Here is a 23789-nt window from a genome sequence, read left to right as displayed (position 1 = left end):
CGCGTCCCTCGGGCTGCGTGCGCCCGTGTGTCTGCGCCATTACGTCACCTTCGTGCGACGCGCCGGGAGGTTCTGTGCGTCGCGTGTTTCGGCGGCTCCGTGGAGGATCCGCGTGATCTTTCGCATGTTCTCCTGCGCAGTCTAGGGAGGGGGCTGGCGGAGTCCAAGAAATTCTCCTTGAGGCCGGGGTGTCTCAGCGGACCCTCCGGGCCCATCGGAGGTAGGTGAACGGGGCTCCCAAGGAGGGTAGCCGAGACTCACATCGGGCCTTCCTTGCCATCTAGCGGGCTCCTCTGGGGCTTCCCAGTGTCCGCGGAGTGGCTAAACTCCTTAACTAGCCTCTCAGTGAGGATCCCCGCAGCTTAGTTTCGACCTAGATTTTACTCTACGGTCACGTCCACTCCTACCGTCCACCGTTCTTAGTCCCCGGAGTAATCCACACCGCTTCAAAGCAGTAGGCAGATTTCCATCTCTGTCTTTGCTTATGAGGTTCCCTCAGTTGGCAGTGCCCACCCATGTTAAGTGGTTAATTCGTTTTAATATTATACTTCAAGGACCCGCTGAAATACACTCTTTGAATCTTTCTGGCAGCCGCCCAGTTAGAGAGAAAAATCTCATGTAAGCGCTCTGCTCGCTGAACTTATACATACATTTGGTATTCTGCATTGTGATGTAGTAGTACCTGTTTTTCATTTAGTCCCAGTGTCTTAGTCTCTAACCTCTCCCATATCATTTCTTTCCTATTCATTTTCACATCACTTCTTGCATCCGTGCCTTTGCACTGTCTTGCTTGCCCTACCCTGCCTCTAATGCTGTTCCTCACTTTAATCTGACAAACCACTGCCACGGTGCCTTACTTTTTTCTGCTAAAACCTTACACTGTTTCTTTCAAGGCAGAGTTATGTACTTTTTTGCCTATACAGTTGACCCTTGAACATTGAGGGTGAGGGGGAAGTTTAGGGCCCTTGATGTTCCCAGGAGATATAATTTAGAGTGGGCCCTCCATATGCACAGTTCCTCCTTATCCAGGTTCCTCTACATCCTGGATTCCACTTGTGCATTCAACAAACCAGAAAGTCTGTAGTACTGCTGTAATTATTGTACTGTTGAAAAAAATCAGCCTGTACATGGACCCGCACAATTCAAACCTGTGTTGTTCAAGGGTCAGCTCTGCTCTAGTAAGGGGCAAAGGCCCACAGGCTGGATCTGGCCCAGGGTCTGTTTTGGGGTAGTCAGTGAGCCAAGAATGAATTTTATAGGTGAATATTTGCAATCTACTTGATGATAGGAAACACTAACTTTGAACCAGAGTAAGTGAAATGTTTTTCCCCCTCCCTCCAAAGAGTCCCATCCCTTTCATTCATAAACAAAATATTGTACTTATAATTATTGGGGGGGGGCTTCATTAGTAAAAAATTGGGGAGTTTTTCTTTCTTCCTATATAAGTAACTACATAATATCCTTCATTTGCCTGTTGGCCTGCAAAGCCTAAAATATTTATTATTTGGTCTTTTACAGAAAAACTTTGTGGACTTGTGCTGTGTAGCAGTGTTCATATAGTAGATACTACTTGTGATTTTAATTTTGCTTCCCATAACCCAGCAGAATGCTTCCTTTCCTTCCTTCCACAAATATTCTTTGAGCACTTCTTTTTAATCTTTCCGACATGAAATGTTCAGTTTAATGAGAAAAAGAGGTCATTACAAATGTAATGTGATTATGTGCATTGACAGAAATACACAATCATGTAGGGATATAGAAGACAAGCCCCTGACCCAGCTTAGGAGGTCAGAGGTTTCCTGGAGGATGTGATCCTTGAGTTGAACTTTAAATGATAAATAGATAGGTAGAAGGAGGTATTCCTGCGGGAGAGGACAAATAAAGAAAGACATTGAAACAGGAGAGCATGGTTTATTAAAGGACTAACAAGATCTGAAGCTGGAAAGGTAGGCGGGGGCAAGATCATAGAGGGCCTTACATGCCATGTATAGGAGTTTACATCTTCTTTTCTGGCTGGTGTTGGGCTTTGTAGCAAAAGCCAGGTTTGCATAGTAGTTAGATAACTGACCGTTATTTGGAAGGCAGTCAGGGAGACCTTTCGATGAGAAGATGTGAGCAGTGGAACTAGGTGGAGTGGACATGATGGAGTTTTAGAAAGATTTGGGAGGCAAAATCAGCAGCTCTTGCTAACTATTTGGATGTTAGAAGTGAGAAGGAAGGACAAGTCAAGGCTGACTCCAGATTCCCAGCTGGTGCCAAGTCCCAGCTGAAATGAAGAATATTGGAGTATATGAAGGCACTGACCATGTCTGTTTCACTCACCATTGCACCCCAGTGCCTAAAACAGTGTGTGCATCGTAGGTACTTCAGCGAATAGAAAACTTTTTAAATAATTGCCATGTTTCATCAAAGCCTTTAAAATATGTCACACCTGTTTGTTTTGGTGTTTCTGATGGAGAGTTTTCAGGCTTTTGGGAATAGATGAGTTGCACTGCTGAATCATTCCTCTAATATAATTGAATCTCTGTTGCAATTGAATGGTTCTGGAAAGATTTTGGCTTAATTACATGTCGGTTAAAAGTTTTTATTAATTTTTATTGTCACTTTAATTTAGAATTTAATTTCAGAATTGCTTAATTTTTTCTTTCTTACTGTTTAAACTTTTTAAAATTAATTTAAAGCTTCTACATCAGAATATTAGATTTTTATTTTAAGCTTTTAAATTTAAATTTTCTACATTAGAATAGCTTTGTTTTCTTTTCTTCTTGGCAGTTTTAGGCTTTCAGGAAGTCAGGTCCCTAGACTGTGTTATTATAGATTAAATGTCTTTTAAGTTTAACTTCAGGAAACCTTTGTATTTGCAGTTTCACCTTAATGTTTTCTGTTGTCAGTAAATGAACATTCTAAGCCAGTGTGTTTTTCTCTGCTTTGGCTAGTGAATGGATGGCTAAGCCATGTTTATTCCCAGGTGTTGTAAATCGGTCAGGTAGGTGTGGGAACATTTGTGTATAGCCTCTGCATGTAGCTGAGTAGATAGTACGCTATGGTAGCCCTATCTGTATTCTTCTTGATTCCTTTAGATTGTCCTTTCTGTATTAAAATTAAATGGTTACTGATCTATAAGCTACCACACAGCTTTTTGAGAAGATGCAGTGAAAATCATAACTATATTCAGGTTTGTGAATAATATATGTATATAAAATATTTTCTTTTTCAGACGTGAGGCAGTCACTTTAATTATTTCTAATACCAATTTCAAACTATTTGCCCTTGGATAACAGTGCAATTATATGAAAGTATGGCTGGTTATAAGCCTGTAGCAATCCAGACATATCCTGTACTTGGTGAAAAAATTACCCAAGATACACTGTACTGGAACAACTATAAGGTAAGTGTAGACAAAATTAAGGAAGGGGGGTGTTTTTCATTTATGACAATTTCTGCAGCATCTGTTGTACTTTGGATATGCTAATGCAGAACTAATAACTAAAAATAATCTATCAGCAGCTTATAGTTTGGCTGGAAAATTTGATATTTTTTTCTTGGAGTTATATGAAATCCTGTATTCCTTAGTCAGTTTAATCATATAAGTATCTAGCACAGAATAGATGATTAATCAATGCCAAATGAATTAAATTTTAGAATTTGAATCTCATGAAAGGTTTTTTTTTTTTTAATCTAATGAGGAAGAGATGCAAAATTAATTCTTCTAGACTATCTGTAAAGACTAACAAATGAATTTTTAAAAAGATGAAGAACTAAATAGAAAAATGGAGAAAGATTGGGATTGGGAAGTTTATAGAAAAAGAAATTTAAGTGACCAATAAATATATTAAAAGAGCTTCAGCTTCACTCATAATTGAAGAAATGCAAATTAAAACAATAATTGGATAATTATGGGATAATAATTTATTGGATAATTAAATTATTGGATATAATTTGGATTCTTTTTCATCTGCTGGCACAAATGAAAATTTTTTTTAAAAACTTTTTATTTGTTTATATTTTACAATAAAATGCATATATTTAGAGTGTACAATTTGGTATCCCAGTCTCCCAACTTGAGGGAGACAAATTGGTGCAAACTTTCTGGAGGGCAATTCTGGCGTAATCTATAATATTAAGATAAAAATACCTTTAGGCTTGTAAGTTCCACAGCTTGGAACATGTTCTCCAAAATTTGTGTGTAAAGTATGTTATCTTTATGTATAAAGATGTTCATTGAAGTGTTATTTGTGATATTAGAAATCTCAGGTAAACCTTTTTGTTAGTACCTGATTGGTAAAGTAAATTATGATGTGTTTTATAATGGATGGTAAAGCTATTGCTCATATGACAAGTTAGCTAGGATGTGTTAGTAAGTGAAAAAAAAGGCAAGGTGCAGAACAACCTGCGTGGTATGATCTTTGTGCCAGTTTAAAAATACGTGGGTAAATGTATGCTCGTTTAGGCATGACATTTTCCCAGTAGTAATGACAGAAAACTTCACAGCTGAAGAGAAAAAGTGGGGTGTGGCTTTCTAAACATGTATTTATTTATCTTAATGGCCACAGAGATAGTCTAGGTGATGGAATTTGGATCTTTTTTGCTTTCTTCATACTTCTCTATTAAATACAAGCTAGTTATTAAGAACACAAAGAAATTGTCAGTAAGAAATTATATGCTTAGATAGGTCTTACCAGTTGTAACTTTGTTAATACTCCGTATTATTTTTCATTAAGACCCCTGTTCAGATCAAGGAGTTTGGTGCAGTGTCAAAGGTAGACTTTTCTCCACAGCCTCCATATAATTATGCTGTCACAGCTTCTTCAAGGGTAAATATAATATTTATTTTTCTTTTGTGTAGTTTATATTTACTACTCATCTTGAGCCATCTGATAAAATACTGTTATCTTCTTGTAGATTCACATTTATGGCCGGTACTCCCAAGAGCCTATAAAAACCTTTTCACGATTTAAAGACACAGCGTACTGTGCAACTTTTCGGCAGGATGGTAGATTGCTTGTGGCTGGCAGTGAAGATGGTGGTGTTCAGCTTTTTGATATAAGTGGGAGGGCTCCCCTCAGGCAGTTTGAAGGCCATACTAAGTAAGACATGGTTGTTTTGTTTCTTTTATTTTAATTTATTTTTTATTGAGTTATAATTAACATACATTATATTAGTTTCAGATGTACAACATAATGATTCGGTATTTGTATATATTGTGAAATAATCACCACAATAAATCAAGTTAACGTCTGTCACCATACAGTTACAGATAGTTGGTTTTTATGTGTTTTTGTTTTGTATTATTGTAAGCTCTACTGGTTTTACAGACTTTGAGAAAACCAGAGTTCTGTGAAGATTATGTGCCATTATGGACTTTATTTTCTGTTTGGTCTAAGACAGTGCTTAACTTGGTTCAGTCTTATGGTCCAGTTTGATGGGGCTTATGAGTTCCGTAGAATTGTATGTGACATTTTAGGAAATGTGCGTTTATCTATGGAGACGTCCTGTAGCTTTCATTAACTTCTCGGTGAGTTTTGTGACCCCATTGAGGTTATAAACTGCTGATCTAAAGGCAACCACACAACTGTTAATGAGAACTCTAAAGGCCTGGACTATATTAGAGGTTGTTATTTTGAAATCAAGCTGGAAGGTGGATTTTTTTCTACTTGGATTTATTGTTTTGCCCCTTTATAAATTAAATGGCCAAGGGCAGTTTTATATTATAACTTTGTCTCAGGATTACCAATGTCGTTGCTGAAATTTGCTATTAATTTTAAATCTCAGAAGTGTTTTTATAGTCTATTATCAGGATAGTCTTAGTCCATCAGTGACACATTTTAAATATAAGAAGTTCACTTAACATGATCCTACTTAGTGTCAAGTCTCCTTAGAATTTTTTAAGAACTACCCATTTTGAAAAATTTGTAAAGTATCATATGTGCCAACATTTAGAACATTTACTTTCCATTGAGCTACCAAGTAGAAATGTTAACATATTAGAAAATGTAGTTTTAAGGCTATCGTTTAATATTCTTATTAACTTTGTAGTACCAGGGGTATATAAATTTTAAATTGGTCTGGAGAGAAATACTTGTTTTGAAGATTTTAAAGATTTTCTTTTTGTCTCATGATTTCTCCATACTATTACTCACTGAAACTGAGCTGCTTTTTTTTTGTTATTTTGGGAAGAGTGGTGTTTGATGTTAGAAGGTGCGAGAAGTAATTTTTTCTTGTTTTTTAATATACTGATCCTTGATCTTTCAGAGCAGTTCATACAGTGGATTTTACAGCTGACAAATATCATGTGGTCTCTGGGGCTGATGATTACACAGTGAAATTATGGGATATTCCAAACTCCAAAGAAATTCTGACATTCAAAGAACATTCTGATTATGTAAGGTGTGGATGTGCTAGCAGACTGAACCCGGATCTCTTTGTAACAGGTTAGTGAAATCTTTTTCTTCCTCCTGAAGTTGGTAATTTTATTGATATACTTCATTATCGCTTTGGGACTCTTGGGATAGAGGAGTTTTAAAAAGTTGTATAAAGAAATACATCTCTGTTTATCCAGTTGTTTTCTTTTACTTCTTTTGGTGATTGTTCTTATTGTCCTCAAAACGTTTGGAAACATCAGTACTCTGGTTTTCACAGATTTTCCAGCAGCCAAGAAACAGACATAATGCAGTTCAGTCTTAACGGGTGCCTGTGCAGAATCTCCCAGGTGACTCAGTAGTGACAGTAGTCTGAAGATAGGAATCGTTTAAGATTCTGTGTAAGTTAGTGCTTCAGAAATAGTCAGTGGTACCAGAGGGTTTGGAAGTACTGTATCTTCATGAGTATGTATATGTCTTTTAAAAATTTTATCTATGCTTTTTCTCTCTTTAAAATGTATGTTTAAATATGGATACACACGTATAATTTTTGTTATTTTGAGTAGTAAAACTCACAGAATACAAAAATTGACGTTTTAGGGTCATATGATCATACTGTGAAGATGTTTGATGCACGAACAAACCAGAGTGTTATCTGTGTTGAGCATGGGCAGCCAGTGGAGAGTGTCCTGCTTTTTCCCTCTGGAGGTCTTCTGGTATCAGCAGGTATTTCTTTTAAAAATTGTTTTCACCAGTATTGTTTGTCTTGAGTCAGATATTTCTTTATCAGTTACTCTTTATAATTTATCGGTATGCACTTGAACTGCATATCTAAGTTTTTGCTCTAACAGTTGATAAGTGGGACAGGCAAGCAGTTTTCATTTATAGAGTAGCGATGAGCCAGGCACTGTGCTATTATAAACGTATTATCTTCAGTCCCCCAAATGAGCCTACAAGATAGTTTTCCCTCTGTTTTGCAAAAGAAAATAAAAGTTTTAAGTAATTTGTCCAGTGCAGAGTGGTAAGCGGCAGATCTGAAATCTTAGAACTTGAGAGCCTGTGTTGTGTGCTTAACCCAGAAATCCAGGTCGTGCTCCTGCTGTTCTTACGTAAGAGATCTGCGGCAGCTTTTGAAAACGCAGGTTCTTTCAGATCTAGAATCAGGTTTGTCTCCTTTTATGTGACTCTTGACTGAAATGGCCTTACCCAGCACATAGCTGATAGTGCTGGAGGAGGAGATAATATGTAGTCAAAGGGGCCTTGATACATTTTTCATCAAGTTGGAACTGAGGGGTTTTTTTATTATTGATCATAGTGCATTTTCACAATTATAATGGAAGAAGTAAACTGCCTTTTTTCATTTAAGTCAAAATTAATGTGTTGACATTAGAAGACTACACAGGTAGTGTGTAGCTTTGTTTTCTTTATTTTTTTTGCTTGGTTCTAAAATGCAAAGAGAAGTTGTCCTGTTTTATACTCTTTTCCCCAATACCTATTTGATTTCAAAATAAGTTGATAATATTGTCAGAGGTATCTATTTTTCTTGCTGTTATTTTGAGATATGGAAGTATGTACAAGTTGAACAGGGAGAAGGAATGCCTGTATGCTAATCTCCGTCGTGTCACTAGCTAATTGTGTGACCTCAGGCAATTCCTTAACCAATATAGACCTTGAGAATGAGAGTTTGGGCTAGATCAGTGGTTTCAAACTGTGATCTCTCTCATGAGCTGCTACATGTGGGGAGACAGGGACTGTGAATTGGGTTCCAGGCCCTTTTCCACAGTCAGGATAGATAAGAACTTCTTCCGCTCCCTCTCCCAGCCTCCCAGCCTCTTTTTCTATTTTACCTATTAGACTTTTGCTTAATATTTCATTGAAAGAAAAGATGCCATATTAAAAAAATTCTTTTTTAAACCATTGGATTAAATTGCCTTTGAGGATGCTTCCAATTCTTAGAATAAAAGTTATAGAGAAGTTTTTTTTTTTAATAAATTTATTTTATTTATTTATTGGCTGCATTGGGTCTTCGTTGCTGCACACAGGCTTTCTCTAGTTGCTGCGAGTGGAGGCTACTCTTCATTGTGGTGCTCAGGCTCCTCGTTGTAGTGGCTTCTCTTGTTGTGGAGCATGGGCCCTAGGCACATGGGCTCAATAGTTGTGACTCACGGGCTCTAGAGCATAGGCTCAATAGTTGTGGCACACGGGCTTAGTTGCTCCGTGGCATGTGGAATCTTCCCAGGGCAGGGCTTGAACCCGTGTCCCCTGCATTGGCAGGTGGATTCTTTACCACCGTGCCACCTAAGAAGTCTCTATAGAGAAGTTTTTCAGCTTTGGTGGGATTCACAGAATTTTTAGGAAATGAAATCTACGTTATTCTTTTCCATGATTATACAAAATTCCTTTTAAAGAATTATTTTAATTTTCTTAAAATAAAATCTTTCTTGGTTATACTTATTTTGCCAGACAGTTCTGTGTACTTTACAAATGGAAATTATTTCATCATCATAACTGGATTTTATGAGGGAGGAACTGTTATTATTATCAGCCACACACCCAGTAAATGGTAGAGTCAGCAATGAAACCAGGCAGTCTGGCTCTGGAATCCCTCTACTCCAGGCTGTGGAGTGTCCAGGGAAGAGTGCTTTTCAGATCTTTTCATAATCAAACTAATGATTATTTCTTTTTATAGGAGGTCGTTATGTTAAAGTCTGGGACATGCTAAAAGGAGGACAGTTGCTGGTGTCTTTGAAAAATCATCATAAAACTGTGACATGTTTATGTCTGAGCAGCTCTGGACAGCGGTTACTCTCTGGCTCACTGGATAGGTTAGCATTTAAACTTTCTTTCTTGATCATTCTTAATGTACACATGTTTACTATTTGAGGAAATGAGTTATTTTTGCAGTGTTTGTGGTAGAGTAAATTTCTGCCAAATGATTTCCATGAAAAAAATCTGTTGAGTTGAAAATAGTTTTGATCTCTCATTTACATATAGCAAACTTATTTTCTCTCTTGGTGTAATTTATTGCTTTAATTTATATACCTGAGGAATTTTATTGAACCACGTGAACGTTAATCTTTTAAAATAATTTCTGTTATTCTGTGGGACCTTAGTTCCCTGACCAGGGATCAAACCCGTGCCCCTTGCAGTAGAAATTCAGAGTCCTAACCACTGGACCACCAGGGAAGTCCCACACTGGCCACATGTTAAGTGCTCATTAGCCACATGTGGCTAGAACCATGGCCCAGCTCTAGGATTTACTTTCCTTTTTCGCACTATATGGAAAGCCTTGGTTTTTTAGCATGTTTATTAAAAAGTATACATATTTTAAAAGCTAGAAAATATTTCTAATACAAAGGACCTTGTTATATAAATATATAGCAAATTCTCTGCAGTGGTATTAGTATGAAAGTTGGGACTTGATCTTTAAGTTGGGTCTATTCATAGTAGTTCTCAGCCCAGAATGATTTTTATCTCCCAGGGGCTATTTGGCACTATCTTTGAACAGCTTTGGTTGTCGCAGCTTGGGTGTGGAGTGCTGTCGGTGTGTAGTGAGGAGAGGCCAAGGATGCTGCTGGACATCCTGCGGTGCACAGAGCGGCCGCCCTTACAAAGACTTACCCTGCCCAAAGTGTCAGTCATGCCGAGTGAAGTTGAGAAACCCTGCTGTTTTGACTTCCAGTGGACATTCATCAATGCTTTTTCTTTATTCTCAAGTTTCATCTTCAGGAGACAGTGGTCTGTCCTTCCGGTGGCTGGTTGAAGTCTTTATGCAAACAGAATAGTCAGCAGTTCAGTTTTAAAAGAGATTCAGTGATGAATTTGTAACTAATATTACTAATCATTGTTTTTCTTCATTGTTGTAAAAGTTTTAATATTCATATATTGAGTTTTCAAAAAGTGGAATTTTACATTTTATACTCACTTCCAAGATGATTTGTGACAAAGCTTTCTTTTTCATTAGGAAGGTGAAAGTATATAGCACCACTTCCTACAAAGTAGTCCACAGTTTTGATTATGCGGCTTCAATTTTGAGTCTTGCACTTGCAGTAAGTACTTTCAGCTCTTTTTAAAGCTTTCACTAACCTTGCTTGTTAAATGAAACTAAAATGAAATATTAGGGTTTATCTTTGAATAAGTATAATTTTCTTCTTGCCACTTTAGATAATTGGGTTAAGACAATTGCTAGAATATATAACTTGTCTCAGTAACTAAGCATGAATTCAGATTTAGATCCCACTCACTGTGAATAGCTTCAAACCAACTACAGTGTTGTAGGCATTGTTAACACTAAGGGCAGGACTGGAAAGTAGGTAAATCTCTCTTTAACACATTTAATTCAAGGGTTAAATACTCCAGAAAGTCAAGATGGCTCTCTAAGTACAAAAAAAAAAAAGGGAAGGGGGGAGAAAAAGAGCCAACAGAATGAAATGTCTGTCTCCTTTTCTTTGTTACCTGCTCTTTCTGGAATGTTCACTGTCAAGTTTTATGAGCCATTGAGGAGGAATAGACAATTTTTTAGAAATCTGAATTAGGAAAAGTTATTACAAAATATTTTCTTGACAAGATGGTGGAAAGTCATGCCACCACATAACTCTTTTTCTGGAAAGAGGATGTGGCGAAAAAAATTATTTTGAAAGTTTCCAAAGATGTCATTAACTGTGTATTATTATACAAACTGCCAGTGATAATTTCCAAATATAATGAAAAGTTCTGTCAATATAACAGTATCTTGGAGGAAAAAATGATTTTATTCTAACTTTTTGCATAGATTATTGTTAGGCAGAGGATCTATATCTGAATAGAACTCTTCATGAAAGTATGGATAAGTGGCAGACACTATAAATGGTAATTTGAAGAAAAAGTAAGATCAGTTATGAGTTAGGAATATTCTAACTTATTTTTCTAACTGCTGTTAGCATGAAGATGAGACAATAGTTGTAGGAATGACCAATGGAATACTGAGTGTTAAACATCGGAAATCTGAAGCAAAGAAGGAGTCTCTTCCTAGGAGAAGAAGGCCTGCATATCGAACTTTTATTAAAGGAAAAAATTACATGAAACAACAGGTATTTGTATATTTCTTATAATTTTTTTAAAGGTGAGATTTGTTAGAGTAGGCAACTTCATCCCTGCATGTTACTGAAAAGTGTAGTTCACGTGGCATTTAGCTTCATTTTGCTTTTCTCTGCCTCAGATTTATCTCCAGATTGCTGCACTGGGGACATTAAATTAATAAGTAATGGGGAATGAGAACTGTATTTCTTAAAGCCCTGAATCATAACAATGCTGTGGTGCTCAGAACAATGTCTTTCACTTGCTGTCTGATTTGGTCTCCTAAACAGCTGTGGAAAAGAGTGGAGCCAATAATATCTCCATCTGGCATCTGAGAAGATGGAGATATAAAAAAGTTGTGATTGATCCAGGATTTCTTTATTGGGACTAGTTGTGATTGATCCAGGATTTCTTTATTGGGACTAGTTGTGATTGATCCAGGATTTCTTTATTGGGACTCTGATTCTTGTTTTCTCTTTCTACTGAATCACTGCTTGCTGTGTAAAGAGAATTGCAGTGAGTAATGTTTGCCCAGAATGGAGGTGTTGTGTATGTATCGTAAGTTAAAATCATAGGACACTCAGAACACATCGAAGTGACAGGTTATTCCATTTTCATTTCAACATTATGGGCATATGAGCATTATTTATGGTATAGTTCAAGGACACCATGGAACTCTGAATAAATATCACCATGAAAAAGTTTATTTCGAATGAAGCACTATATGGATATTGAATACAGATTTTCTCTGTAAATTTACTTTTCAATGCAGGATGACATTTTGATCAATAAGCCATCAAAGAAACACCTAGAATTGTATGACAGGGATCTGAAAAACTTCCGGATCTCTAAGGCACTTGACAGAGTCCTTGAGGTGAGTGAGGAATGTATATGTGTGTGTGTGTGTGTGTGTGTGTGTGTGTGTGTGTGTGTGTGTGTGTGTGTGTGTATTTTTTTAAGACTTTTTTAAAGAGCAGTTTTAGGTTCACAGCACAGTTGAGGGAAAAGTACAGAGATTTCCCATATATCACCTGCTCCACACGTGCATAACCTCCCCTCCTATCAACATCCCCCACCGGAGTGGTATATTTGTTACAATTCGTGAACCTATAAGGAGCTTATTTTTTTTTTTTTTTTAATTTATTTATTGGCTATGTTGGATCTTCTTTGCTGCACACAGGCTTTCTCTAGTTGCAGTGAGTGGGGGCTACTCTTCATTGTGGTGAGCAGGCGCCTCATTGTAGTGGCTTCTCTTGTTGTGGAGCATGGGCCCTAGGTGCGTGGGCTTCAATAGTTGCAGCACATGGGCTCAGTAGTTGTGGCTCACGGGCTCTAGAGCACAGGTTCAATAGTTGTGGCGCACGGGCTTAGTTGTTCCGTGGCATGTGGAATCTTCCCAGGGCAGGGCTCGAACCCATGTCCCCTGCATTGGCAGGTGGATTCTTTACCACTGCACCACCTAGGAAGTCCAGGAGCTTATTTTTAAAAGAATCATTTTGTTTCTTGCCTTGTCCATTACCATGACTCAAAACTGGGAAGAAAAAAACCTATTTAAATTTGGTACTTGTTAGTGAGTTCCAAGACTATGATTTTTTTCTTGTGCTGTCTTGTGTGCTCATGTTGACTCTGAAACATTTTCTAGCCCAGCTGTACAGTAAAGACGCCTGAGGTTACAGTTTCCATCATAAAGGAGCTAAATCGAAGAGGAGTCCTTGCAAATGCCCTTGCAGGTCGAGATGAAAAGGAAATCAGTCGTGTTCTTAATTTTTTGATAAGGTATGTTTTATGTCTATGAAATGCATATATTTTGCATCTGAAATTTTATCTCCAAATTTACTTTTAGTTATGAGCTTTGTAAAAGAACTGACAGAACAGTTTAGTGAATCTGTTTTAAGAATTTTTTTTTTTAAAGTTTACAGGTTTCAGTAAACAGAATTTTTGCCTTTTAGGAATCTATCCCAGCCAAGATTTGCCCCTGTTTTGATTAATGCTGCCGAAATAATTATTGGTAAGTAGTTGTTAAAACTTGAAAAGTTCTAGCATACTTGCAGAAGTAGAGATGTCAAATAATGTAGTCAAATAGATTGCTATACCTTGCCTTTATCAATTCTCCAGTAAAGACTTCATGGAGAAAGCAATAATAGTAAATCAGTGCATTTTAAAATGGAGTAAAATGTTTACAATGGATTGGCTTTTAGTTGCTGGCACCAGGGTTATTATAATTAAAAAAGTTTTTTCCTTAAATACCTACAGTGACCATGACTAATTTGACTAATTTTTAATGGGAAAATGAAAGTAAATTGGAACCTCTGCACTCTTTAATTCTTTTTAAGATACTTTTATTCAGATGGGTTGTTTACTTTATGTAAAACATAAATTGTGAAGTAAGTAGAGCTTTTTTTGTGTCTTTTTTATTTAATATTTTTGTACTTTTTCTAAATGTTGTTAATGTATTATTTAGAAAGATGTTTCTAGTTAATGTGTTTCTTCTCTGTCTTTCTAGATATATATCTACCTGTGATTGGTCAGTCACCTGTAGTTGATAAAAAGTTTTTGGTACTTCAAGGACTTGTAGAAAAAGAGATTGATTACCAAAGAGAACTACTAGAAACCTTGGGGATGATGGATATGCTTTTTGCTACCATGACGAGGAAAGAAAGCACTTCTGTGTTGCAGCACAATGTATCTGATGGATTTCTAGAGAACAAGAAGATTGAATCATAGTGCGTGCTTAATAGGACACATAAGAACTCCTAACTTGGAATAGATTTGATGCTATTAACTATTGGGAAGAGAACCTCTTTGATAACATTTTTAAAAACTATTTACAGAAGCAATTTTATGAAATAGCCTGGAATAACTATGCTTGGAAAATAAGGACCTGTTTTTAAACATGGTTTTCCATATGCTATTTTGAATTATTTCATGGCATCTTCAGCTGGAAGATCTCAGTTTGGTCATAGTGTATGTCCATCTTGGGCAAGTTGACATTAATTTTAATATAGCAGAGTTCTATTTCAGCATTTGAGTGGGCATTCAGAACTCTGGAGTGGGTTTCAACTAGGAACCCTGCCAAAGGAACGAGGCTTTATTTTTTCCTTCTGTCCTGGAAAACAACAACAAAAAAAATGGCAACAACAACAAATAAATTCTTTCTTCACCCTAATCAGTGCGCTTGGGATTCCCAGGCCTCAGCTGAGTTTGCCTCTCTCTCCTTGATGTCATCATTTATCCCAGGTCACATGTTCCACCTCAGCTGATAATGGGACTGTGTCTCTTCCAGGTGTGGCGAATTGGTGGCCAACTCTGAATAATTGACACTAGTTTGACATGTATTCGGAGAGTGTAGTGAGGCAGATTTGATACCTAAAAATTGTGCTCACCAGTCTGTGTTTTCTTTTTCTTTGTGTAATCTTGTCTGCTTCTCAGAACAAGGTCTGCAGGTAGGCCTTACAGACCATGTTTTTCCTCTTCCTCTCAATATGCAGCCTCTACCTGCTTTTCAACTTTCTTCAGGTCAGGGGAATGATAAAATTTGCCATTTCTCTTTTTATTAATAGCCTTTCAGCCCCTTTTATACATATATTTGGAGCTTATCTTGTAGCTGCCTGCCTCTGAAAACCACTTTCTCTGATCTGTATTTAGGGTTTTTTTCCCCCCCATTCTTTTTTTTTTTTTTTTTTTTTAATTTTTTTTTTTTAAGAACTTTTATTGAGATACAGTTAACAGGCAATAAACAGCATATATTTAGAGTGTACAATTTGGTATCCCAGTCTCCCAGTTCATTCCCCCCCAACCCTCCCTGCTTTCCCTACTTGGTGTCCATGTGTTTGTTCTCTACATCTGTGTCTATTTGTGCCTTGCATTTCCTCTTTCATAATTGTTAGCATTTGCCTTATGTATTGAGGTGCTCCTATATTGGGTGCATATATATATTTTTTTTTTTTTATTTTTTTTATTTTTTTGGGGGGTACACCAGGTTCAATCAACTGTTTTTATACACATATCCCCATATTCCCTCCCTTCCTTGACGCCCCCCCCTCGATTCCCCCCCACCCTCCCTGCCCCAGTCCTCTAAGGCATCTTCCATCCTCGAGTTGGACTCCCTTTGTTATACAACAACTTCCCACTGACTATTTTACAGTTGGTAGTATATATATGTCTGTACTACTCTCCCGCTTCTTCTCAGTTTCCCCTTCACCCCCCGCCCCCTCCCATACCTCGAGTTCTCCAGTCCATTCCCTGTATCTGCTTCCCTGTTCTTGTCACTGAGTTCATCAGTACCATTTTTAGATTCCGTATATGTGAGTTAGCATACAATATTTGTCTTTCTCTTTCTGACTTACTTCACTCTGTATGACAGATTGTAGTTCTATCCACCTCATTACATATAGCTCCATCTCATCCCTTTTTATAGCTGAGTAATATTCCATTGTATATATATGCCACATCTTCTGTATCCATTCATTTGTTGATGGGCATTTAGGTTGCTTCCATGTCCTGGCTATTGTAAAGAGTGCTGCAATAAACATTATGGTACAAGTTTCTTTTGGGATTATGGTTTTCTTTGGGTATATGCCCAGGAGTGGGATTACTGGATCATATGGTAGTTCTATTTGTAGTTTTTTAAGGAACCTCCAAATTGTTTTCCATAGTGGCTGTACCAACTTACAGTCCCACCAACAGTGCAGGAGAGTTCCCTTTTCTCCACACCCTCTCCAACATTTGTTGTGTCCAGACTTTGTGATGATGGCCATTCTGATTGGTGTGAGGTGATACCTCATTGTGGCTTTGACTTGCATTTCTCTGATGATGAGTGATGTTGAGCATCTTTTCATGTGTTTGTTGGCCATCTGTATGTCTTCTTTGGAGAAATGTCTATTTAGGTCTTCTGCCCATTTGTGGATTGGGTTATTTGCAGGTGCATATATATTTATAATTGTTATCTTCTCTTCTTGGATGGATCCCTTGATCTTTATGTAATGTCCTTTCTTGTCTCTTGTAACATTCTTTATTTTAAAGTCTACCTGATGTGAGTATTGCTATTCCAGCTTTCTTTTGATTTCCATTTGCATGGAATATCTTTTTCCATCCCCTCACTTTGCTTCTGAATGTGTCCCTAGGTCTGAAGTGGGTCTCTTGGAGACAGCATATATATGGGTCTTGTTTTTGTATCCATTCAGCCAGGCTGTGTCTTGGTTGGTGCATTTAGTCCATTTACATTCAAGGTAATTATCGATATGTATGTGCCTATTACCATTTTCTTAATTGTTTTGTTTTTGTTTTTGTAGGTCCTTTTCTTATGTTTCCCACTTGGAGAAGTTCCTTTAGCATTTGTTGTAGGCCTGGTTTGGTGGTGCTGAATTCTCTTAGCTGTTGCTTGTCTGTAAAGCTTTTGATTTCTCCTTTGAATCTGAACGAGATCCTTGCTGGGTAGAGTAGTCTTGGTTGTAGGTTCTTCCCTTTCATCACTTGAAATATATCGTGCCACTCCCTTCTGCCTTGCAGAGTTTCTGCTGAGAAATCAGCTGTTACCCTTATGGGAGTTCCCTTGTATGTTATTTGTCGTTTTTCCCTTGTTGCTTTTAATAACATTTCTCTGTCTTTAATTTTTGTCAGTTTGACTACTATATGTCTTGGTGTGTTTCTCCTTGGGTTTATCCTGCCTGGGACTCTCTGTGCTTCCTGGACTTAGGTAGCTATTTCCTTTCCCATGTTAGGGAAGTTTTCAACTATAATCTCTTCCAGTATTTTCTCAGGTCCTTTCTCTCTGCTCCTTCTGGGACCCCTATAATGTGAATGTTGGTGCGTTTAACATTGTCCCAGAGGTCTCTTAGGCTGTCTTCAGTTCTTTTCATTCTTTTCTCTTCTTTTCCACATCAGTGATGATCACCGTTCTGTCTTCCAGGTCACTTATTCGCCCTTCTGCCTCAGCTAATCTGCTATTGGTTTCTTCTAGTGTATTTTTCATTTCAGCTATTGTGTTGCATATCTGTATTTGTTTGCTCTTTAATTCTTTTAGGTCTTTGGTAAACTTTTCGATCTTTGCATCCATTCTTTTTTCAAAGTCCTGGATCATCTTCACCATCATTATTCTGAATTCTTTTTCTGTAAGGGTGCCTATGTCCTCTTCATTTCGTTGTTTTTCAGGGGTTTTATCCTGTCCCTTCATCTGGTACAAAGCCCTCTGCTTTTTCATTTTCTCTGTCTTTCTGTGGCTGTGGTTGTCAGTTCGTCAAGATGAAGTGCTGCTGACACTGCTTGATCCTGCTGTCTGCCCTCTTGTGGAGGAAGCGATCTAGGAGGCTCGAGCGTGCTTCCTGATGTCCCCCTCTATTCTTAATATCATTTTGTGTTTTAGAGCCCCAAGCCAGAGTAGCTTGCTTTGGAAAATAGTTTTCTTGTTGTTGTTAAGTTCAATGTAAATCATTTTTTATAAAGAGGTTCTTATTTTCTTCCTGGCTTTCTGAGATGTACCAGTTCTGATGGAGAGTCACTGGCTGTAATTCTAGCACACTGATTTTACACTTGCTACCTTTCCTGCCTTCCCCACTTCCTCAAGTAGTGAATTATCTGTAAGGAAATATGTCTTAGACTAGAAGAGTCCTTAGTTAAAGGAAGATTTTGTAATGGGAGTCTCCTCTTAAAATTTCAGCTCTGTGAATTCAGATATATTTTTTTCAAAGTAGAAAAAATGTTTCTATGTTGTGGTAAGGACATAGGGTCTGGTTTCCCCTTCATGAATTGATTTAAGCAATCATACAGCCCAGAGGCTTATAGGAAACCAGGAGTTTGCTTCCCTGTGTAATTATGAGATTAGTCACGCTCAAAGTTGTGTCTTCATGTTAAGAAGGCTTAATTTATTAAATTTATATTTAAAAGAAAATTTAACTTCATAAATATGCTAAGTTGGATACTAGTAAAAATGAAAGATTAAAATTCTACCAAAAAACTAGCTGTCATCAGCTGTCACATGTGACAAGGGTTTTCCCATACATTTTTTTTTAAAGATTTATTTTATTTATTTTTTATTTTTGGCTGCATTGGGTCTTCATTGCTGCACACAGGCTTTCTCTAGTTGTGACAGGCAGGGGCTATTCTTGCAGTGCGTGAGCTTCTCATTGCAGTGGCTTCTCGTGGAGCACGAGCTCTAGTCGCTTGGGCTCAGTAGTTGTGGCTCAGGGGCCCTAGAGCATAGGCTCAGTAGTTGCGGCGCATGGGCTTAGTTGCTCTGAGGCATGTGGGATCTTCCTGGGCCAGGGATCAAATCCATGTCCCCTTCATTGGCAAGCGAATTCTTAACCACTGCACCATCAGGGAAGTCCCTCCTATACATTATTTTATTTGATTCTTACCACAGCCATCCAAGGTTGGTATTCTCATTTATCAATGAATTTACTACAATAGTTAATTCACCCTTTAATTCCCCAAGCTTGAGTTCATCATCCCAGCACTCTGAACTGGCCTGCCTGCTGGGGCCAAAACCACTTACATCCTTTAACAGAACTTCACAGAATGCTGCATTTTTAAGATGAGATATGTAATGATTACAGATTTTCAAAAAGGTTAGGAAACAATTCCCATAGCTCTCAATACTTCCTTGTTAAGTTCAGGAATGATTTTTATAGTCATTGGGACAGACTATAGTATATGCTATTTGAGGTAGTATTTGAACATAATTGGCACATTACAGTATGTATAACATTGGCCTTCATTTCCAACTTAAAGTGCCTTAACAGATTTTTAGACTTCTGAATTTTTGTTGAAAGGTATTTTAAGATGTTACTAAGCTTGCAGAAATATTGAAATATTTCAGAGAAGTTAATCACTGTACATTTAATTTATAAGAGTTAAGTACTTGGGAAGGTTTTGCTTGTTGACGCAAGCATTTGAAGTGCTATTTACAAGAAATTCAAATATCTTAAATGTATAAATGCTATTGAGTTTCTTAAAGGACTTTGGATTGTAAATGTGATTGTTTAAAGAAATTTAGCCTATTTAACTTAAATCAGCTCTATTAAACATTAATTAAAAGCCCCATTTAAAATGATTGTTAACATGCAGTCTTCTAAATGGAATGACAGAATGTATGCTGGTGGGATAATCCCTCTGTAGAGAGGCAGACACTGATAATTATAGGAGGGAGGGGGGCCAGTTGCCAGGGCAGTGTCCTTGGGAGGGGACAGGGGCTGAGTGCTCAAATGGAAGGGTTGGCTTAGACAGCAAATAAATAGTTTGTGCATAGTTCAAGAGGGAAGGCAGAGATGTGGCACAGATGCAGGTAGGTGTGTAGATGTGATGGTGAGGATCTGTGGAAGTTCTTTACGAAGTTCCTTTATTGGAGAAAAAGTAACAACTGAAACAGGTTGGAGAAGGAGGAAGTCAGGTTTTGAAAGTTTTAGGAGAGAACACACAATAAGAGATACTTGTAGAGAGGTCAAGAGCTCATACTTTGGAGCCTGCTGCGTGGGTTTGAATCTTGGCTCGGCCACTGGCTAGCTCTGTGACTTTGGACAAGTTATTTTACCATTTTGTATTTCGTTGTCTTCATCTGTTGATCAGATAAAATCACAAAAGGTGGTTGTGAGAATTGAGTTAATGCGTATATAAGTGCCTAGACTATTTCTGTTGTTCACTCTTATTGTTAGGGGAGTGAATGGACTAAAGAAGGAAGTAGCATTACTAGCAGCACTAAGGCCCACATGAGGTTAGTGTCATGGACTTAAAGCGAGACCAGTCAGCATGATTGTGTGCTTTTCTCTTATCATGTTCGGCTATGAGGATGCAGATGTGGGATAGGCTGAGATATGATTTAACCAACGTTGACGTTTTCATTGGTGAGCACAAATTAATTGAGAAAGGGACAAGGGTGTCGTTGACTTATGTGAAAGAATGGATGATGCATCATGGAATCAAAGTTGGGTAAGTAAGGAAATGAGATCGTGAGGGGGTGAGGACAGTGAAAACAGCTGGGTTGATGGACTGTTAGTTTGTGTGGAGTTGAAAAGTTACAGCTTGTGTACAGTGAGTCCCCTGCATATGAACCTTCAAGTTGCGAACTTTCAAAGATGCAAATGTGTGTTCCATCAGCTTCAGGTGTGAGTGACACTGCAGCTTGCCCTTCGTCTCCTACTGCTGACGATCCTTCAGCTCTGCCGTCTCCCACCTCCTCTCCCTTCTCCAGTCAGGAACTCTTGCCTGTTCACTAGATGCCAGCCCCTGTATGCCAGCTGTTATACTGTACTACTGTACTTTTAAAGGTACTACTGTAAGATTAAAAGTGGGTTTTTTTGGTTTGTTTTTTATATATTTGTGTGACAAGTATTATAAACCTATTACAGCACAGTACTATATAGCCGATTGTGTTAGTTGGGTACCTAGACTTTGTTGGACTTACAAACAAATTGCACTTATGAATGCGCTCTTGGAATGGAACTCATTTGTATGTAGGGAACATACTGTATTAGAGGTAGTTAGCTGGAGACATGAAAGGTACTGGTGAAAGAGCCAAAAATTAGGACAAGAATCAAAGAGAGTGACAGCAAGCCAGGAGCTATAGTGTTCAAGAATCGATGAGGAGGGCTTTTCTGGTGGCGCAGTGGTTAAGAATCCACCTGCCAATGCAAGGGACACAGGTGCAATCCCTGCTCTGGGAGGATCCCACATTTCCTGGAGCAACTAAGCTGCACCACAACTATTGAGCCTGCACTCTAGAGCCCATGAGCCACAACTGCTGAGCCCATGTGCTGCAACTACTGAAGCCCATGCACCTAGAGCCCATGCTCTGCAACAGGGGAAGCCACTGCAGTGAGAAGTCCATGCACTGCAATGAAGAGTATCCCCCGCTCACCACATCTAGAGAAAGCCCTCATGCAGCAATGAAGACCCAACACAGCCAAAAATAAATTAAAAAAAAAAAAGTCGTTCTGCGAGCCCCGTACTGTATTTTGTAATAAAATATTTTGAAGATTGTCTACGAAGCTCCCTTTGTCCACCGCTCCCCGTGCCCAGCCCGTCAGCTCTGAAGTGGTGGTCCTGCTCAGCACCCTCGTTAGATTTTCGTTTGCGGTTGCAAATGCCCTGTGGGAAATGCAGAAGTCTTGCCCCTTAGGAGAGAGGAAATCCTGAGCTGGGATTGTTTCTGCCATGTGGAATGTCTAGCAGCAGCCTCTCTAAGCATTGGTGGGCGGAGTTTGAATGTGTTTTTCTTTTGCTTCCTTCATTCCTGTCTTTGACATTCCAGTGAAAAGCTCTGCTGGCCAGGTGTCCTGGTGACTGGAACGGGTGTTCCTGTTCGAGGGACAGGCCTTTGTGGGCAAAGCTCAAGCGGGTGATGCTTGTGTGGCCTTCAAGTTAGAACCCAAGTCCCTTGCACGGGAAGTGCTCTGAGCTCACGTCTCCTGTGGCCATAGCTTTGGGGTATTGCTTTTTTACTTCATGTAATTCAAAATTCCTGACTGGTAAGCATCCAAAATGAGTCTTTTGTTGTGTTTTTATCCTACAATCCCAAATGCTTTTTCTGTTTTACTATTTGGGACTGGTGTGTAAATTAACTTGCTGAGTGTGGAACCCTGGTGTTGATAGTATTGTAAGACATGTTTGCCTACTCCTGAAAGACAAAATAAAGTTTTCTACTGAAAAAAAAAAAAAAAAATCAATGGGGAGTGGCCCTGTGCTCTGTGGTGACCAATAAGGTGGAGTATATTACATATGTAACTAGATGGCATGAAAGTCAAAGGTGAGGTTTTCTTGGGCAGGAGCAAGGGGGAATGGTCCAGAAGCATTGAGGCTCACCTACCCTATTTATTAGGGCAGCTGTAATGAGGGGTGTGGAAACAACATCAGCAGCACTCAGGAGGACCATGGAGGAAGCTGGCTACAGTAACACAAGAAGCAGACCTCCCCAGCCTCCTGCCTTCCAAATCTGTGAATATATCTGATTAGTGGAGCCTAATTTTTCATCCAGAGCAGTATCTGTGAAGGAGTCTGGGAAATGTCATGTTTACTGTTCCATCTCTGCATTTCTGAAGGCGACTAGAGGGAGGATGGAGCAGAGGCTCAGGAAGGCAATCCACACAATATTCTTCCCCCAATAGTCTATATCTTTAAATATATGTGCATGCATACCTTCAATTCTAAACAAATAGGAGCACATTATACTTGCTATTCTGCATTTCACTTTCCACTTACTGCACATCAGAGGGTACTCCAACTTAGCAGTACAATGAACACGGCTTCATTCTTTTTTATGCTGTCCTATCTCACTGCGCAGCTGTGCTGTAATCAATTTAGCCATCCCCCACTGATGGGCATTTAGATTGTTCCCATTCTTGTACAGTTAGAAGCAATTCTGCATTGAGTAAGCTTTTACATAAATTTTTGTGCGTTTTGAGGAGTGTATACTGGGGTAGATTGATATGAATTATGCTAATCCTAGAGAGTAAGTCTTTGTTTTTCCACCCCAAAGTAATGTCTCATCCCTGCTGCTCATCTTCATTTAAGGAAATGCTACTTACCTTTTCAGTCAAGCTCCACTCACAACTCTCACTTCCAAGATGTGTTCCTAGAAGACCTTCTCACCCAGGGTGCTTTGTATTCCACAGGATGCTTAATAACCTTCAGGGCAAGGGCTACTATTATTCCCACTCTGCACGTGGTGACACCAAAGTGACACAGAAAGTTTAGGTGACTTGTCTAAAGTCAGGCAGTTGGTTTGTGGCAGATCTGGGATTTGATCTCAGTCTGGTTCAAGAGTACATATTCTCGTCCACTGTAGAAATGGCATCTTATATTCTAGAAACATGGAATACGTCCTTATTCATCTTTGTATTCTCGACTTTATCCACCGTATATAGCTGGTGCTTAGGAAATATGTGCTGAACGAATGAATGGAATGAAGGAATGTTTATTGGATCCAGCTTGGCAATTTACTTGAAAACAGAAGTGTGGTTACTGAGTACAAGACGAAATGGCTATATTTCATTTTTCTGAGAACTACAACTTAAAATATTTCTAGAAGCTGGCCTTATGGTCCATTGAGAAATTTTTTTTTTTTGTAACTTTATATATATTTATTTATTTATTTTTCTTTTTTTTAATTATTTTTTGGGGGGTACACCAAGTTCAATCATCTGTTTTTACACACATATCCCCATATTCCCTCCCTCCCTCAACTCCCCCCCACCTATATTTATTTTTTATTGGCTGTGTTGGGTCTTTGTTGCTGCACACGGGCTTTCTCTAGTTGCAGCAAGCAGGGGCTACTCTTCATTGTGGTGCGCAGGCTTCTCATTGCAGTGGCCTCTCTTGTTGCAGAGCACGGGCTCTAGGTGCATGGGCTTCAGTAGTTGCAGCAGATGGGGTCAATTGTTGTGG

General features: G+C 38.5%; 1 protein-coding gene across 4 annotated transcripts; it reads left to right on the top strand.

Annotated features, from left to right (window-relative positions):
• Nucleotides 1-42: 42 nt before the first annotated feature.
• UTP15 (UTP15 small subunit processome component) lies at nt 43-22045 on the top strand. Of its 4 annotated transcripts, XR_009054628.1 has the most exons (14): nt 44-220; nt 3218-3388; nt 4722-4814; nt 4903-5087; nt 6253-6431; nt 6960-7085; nt 9049-9184; nt 10324-10408; nt 11279-11428; nt 12187-12288; nt 13057-13190; nt 13364-13422; nt 13918-15336; nt 16336-22045. XR_009054628.1 is itself a non-coding variant. In XM_057741147.1 (13 exons), exons 2-13 carry the CDS (start codon nt 3299-3301, stop codon nt 14136-14138), a joined length of 1560 nt encoding a protein of 519 aa, XP_057597130.1. In that variant the 5' UTR covers nt 44-220; nt 3218-3298; the 3' UTR covers nt 14139-15664. The 4 variants fall into 4 exon arrangements, 3 of the variants coding, with proteins under 3 accessions (XP_057597144.1, XP_057597130.1, XP_057597153.1); XM_057741147.1 differs by lacking the exon at nt 16336-22045 and having other exon boundaries at nt 13918-15664; XM_057741161.1 differs by lacking the exons at nt 13364-13422; nt 16336-22045 and having other exon boundaries at nt 43-220; nt 13918-14097.
• The last annotated feature ends 1744 nt before the right edge of the window (nt 22046-23789 follow it).

This window comes from Hippopotamus amphibius, chromosome 1 (assembly GCF_030028045.1).
Source record: "Hippopotamus amphibius kiboko isolate mHipAmp2 chromosome 1, mHipAmp2.hap2, whole genome shotgun sequence".
NCBI lineage: Eukaryota > Metazoa > Chordata > Mammalia > Artiodactyla > Hippopotamidae > Hippopotamus > Hippopotamus amphibius.
Note: the sequence above shows the minus strand (reverse complement) of the source record. Positions and strands in the feature narration are given on the sequence as shown.

Excerpts from the sequence above, each read along its gene's own strand:
- UTP15 (XM_057741147.1), top strand. The coding sequence starts at position 3,299 with ATGGCTGGTTATAAGCCTGTAGCAATCCAGACATATCCTGTACTTGGT. Across the intron at positions 6,432-6,959 it reads CCCGGATCTCTTTGTAACAG|GGTCATATGATCATACTGTG; the intron begins GTTAGTGAAATC and ends TTGACGTTTTAG. Across the intron at positions 9,185-10,323 it reads CTCTCTGGCTCACTGGATAG|GAAGGTGAAAGTATATAGCA; the intron begins GTTAGCATTTAA and ends CTTTTTCATTAG.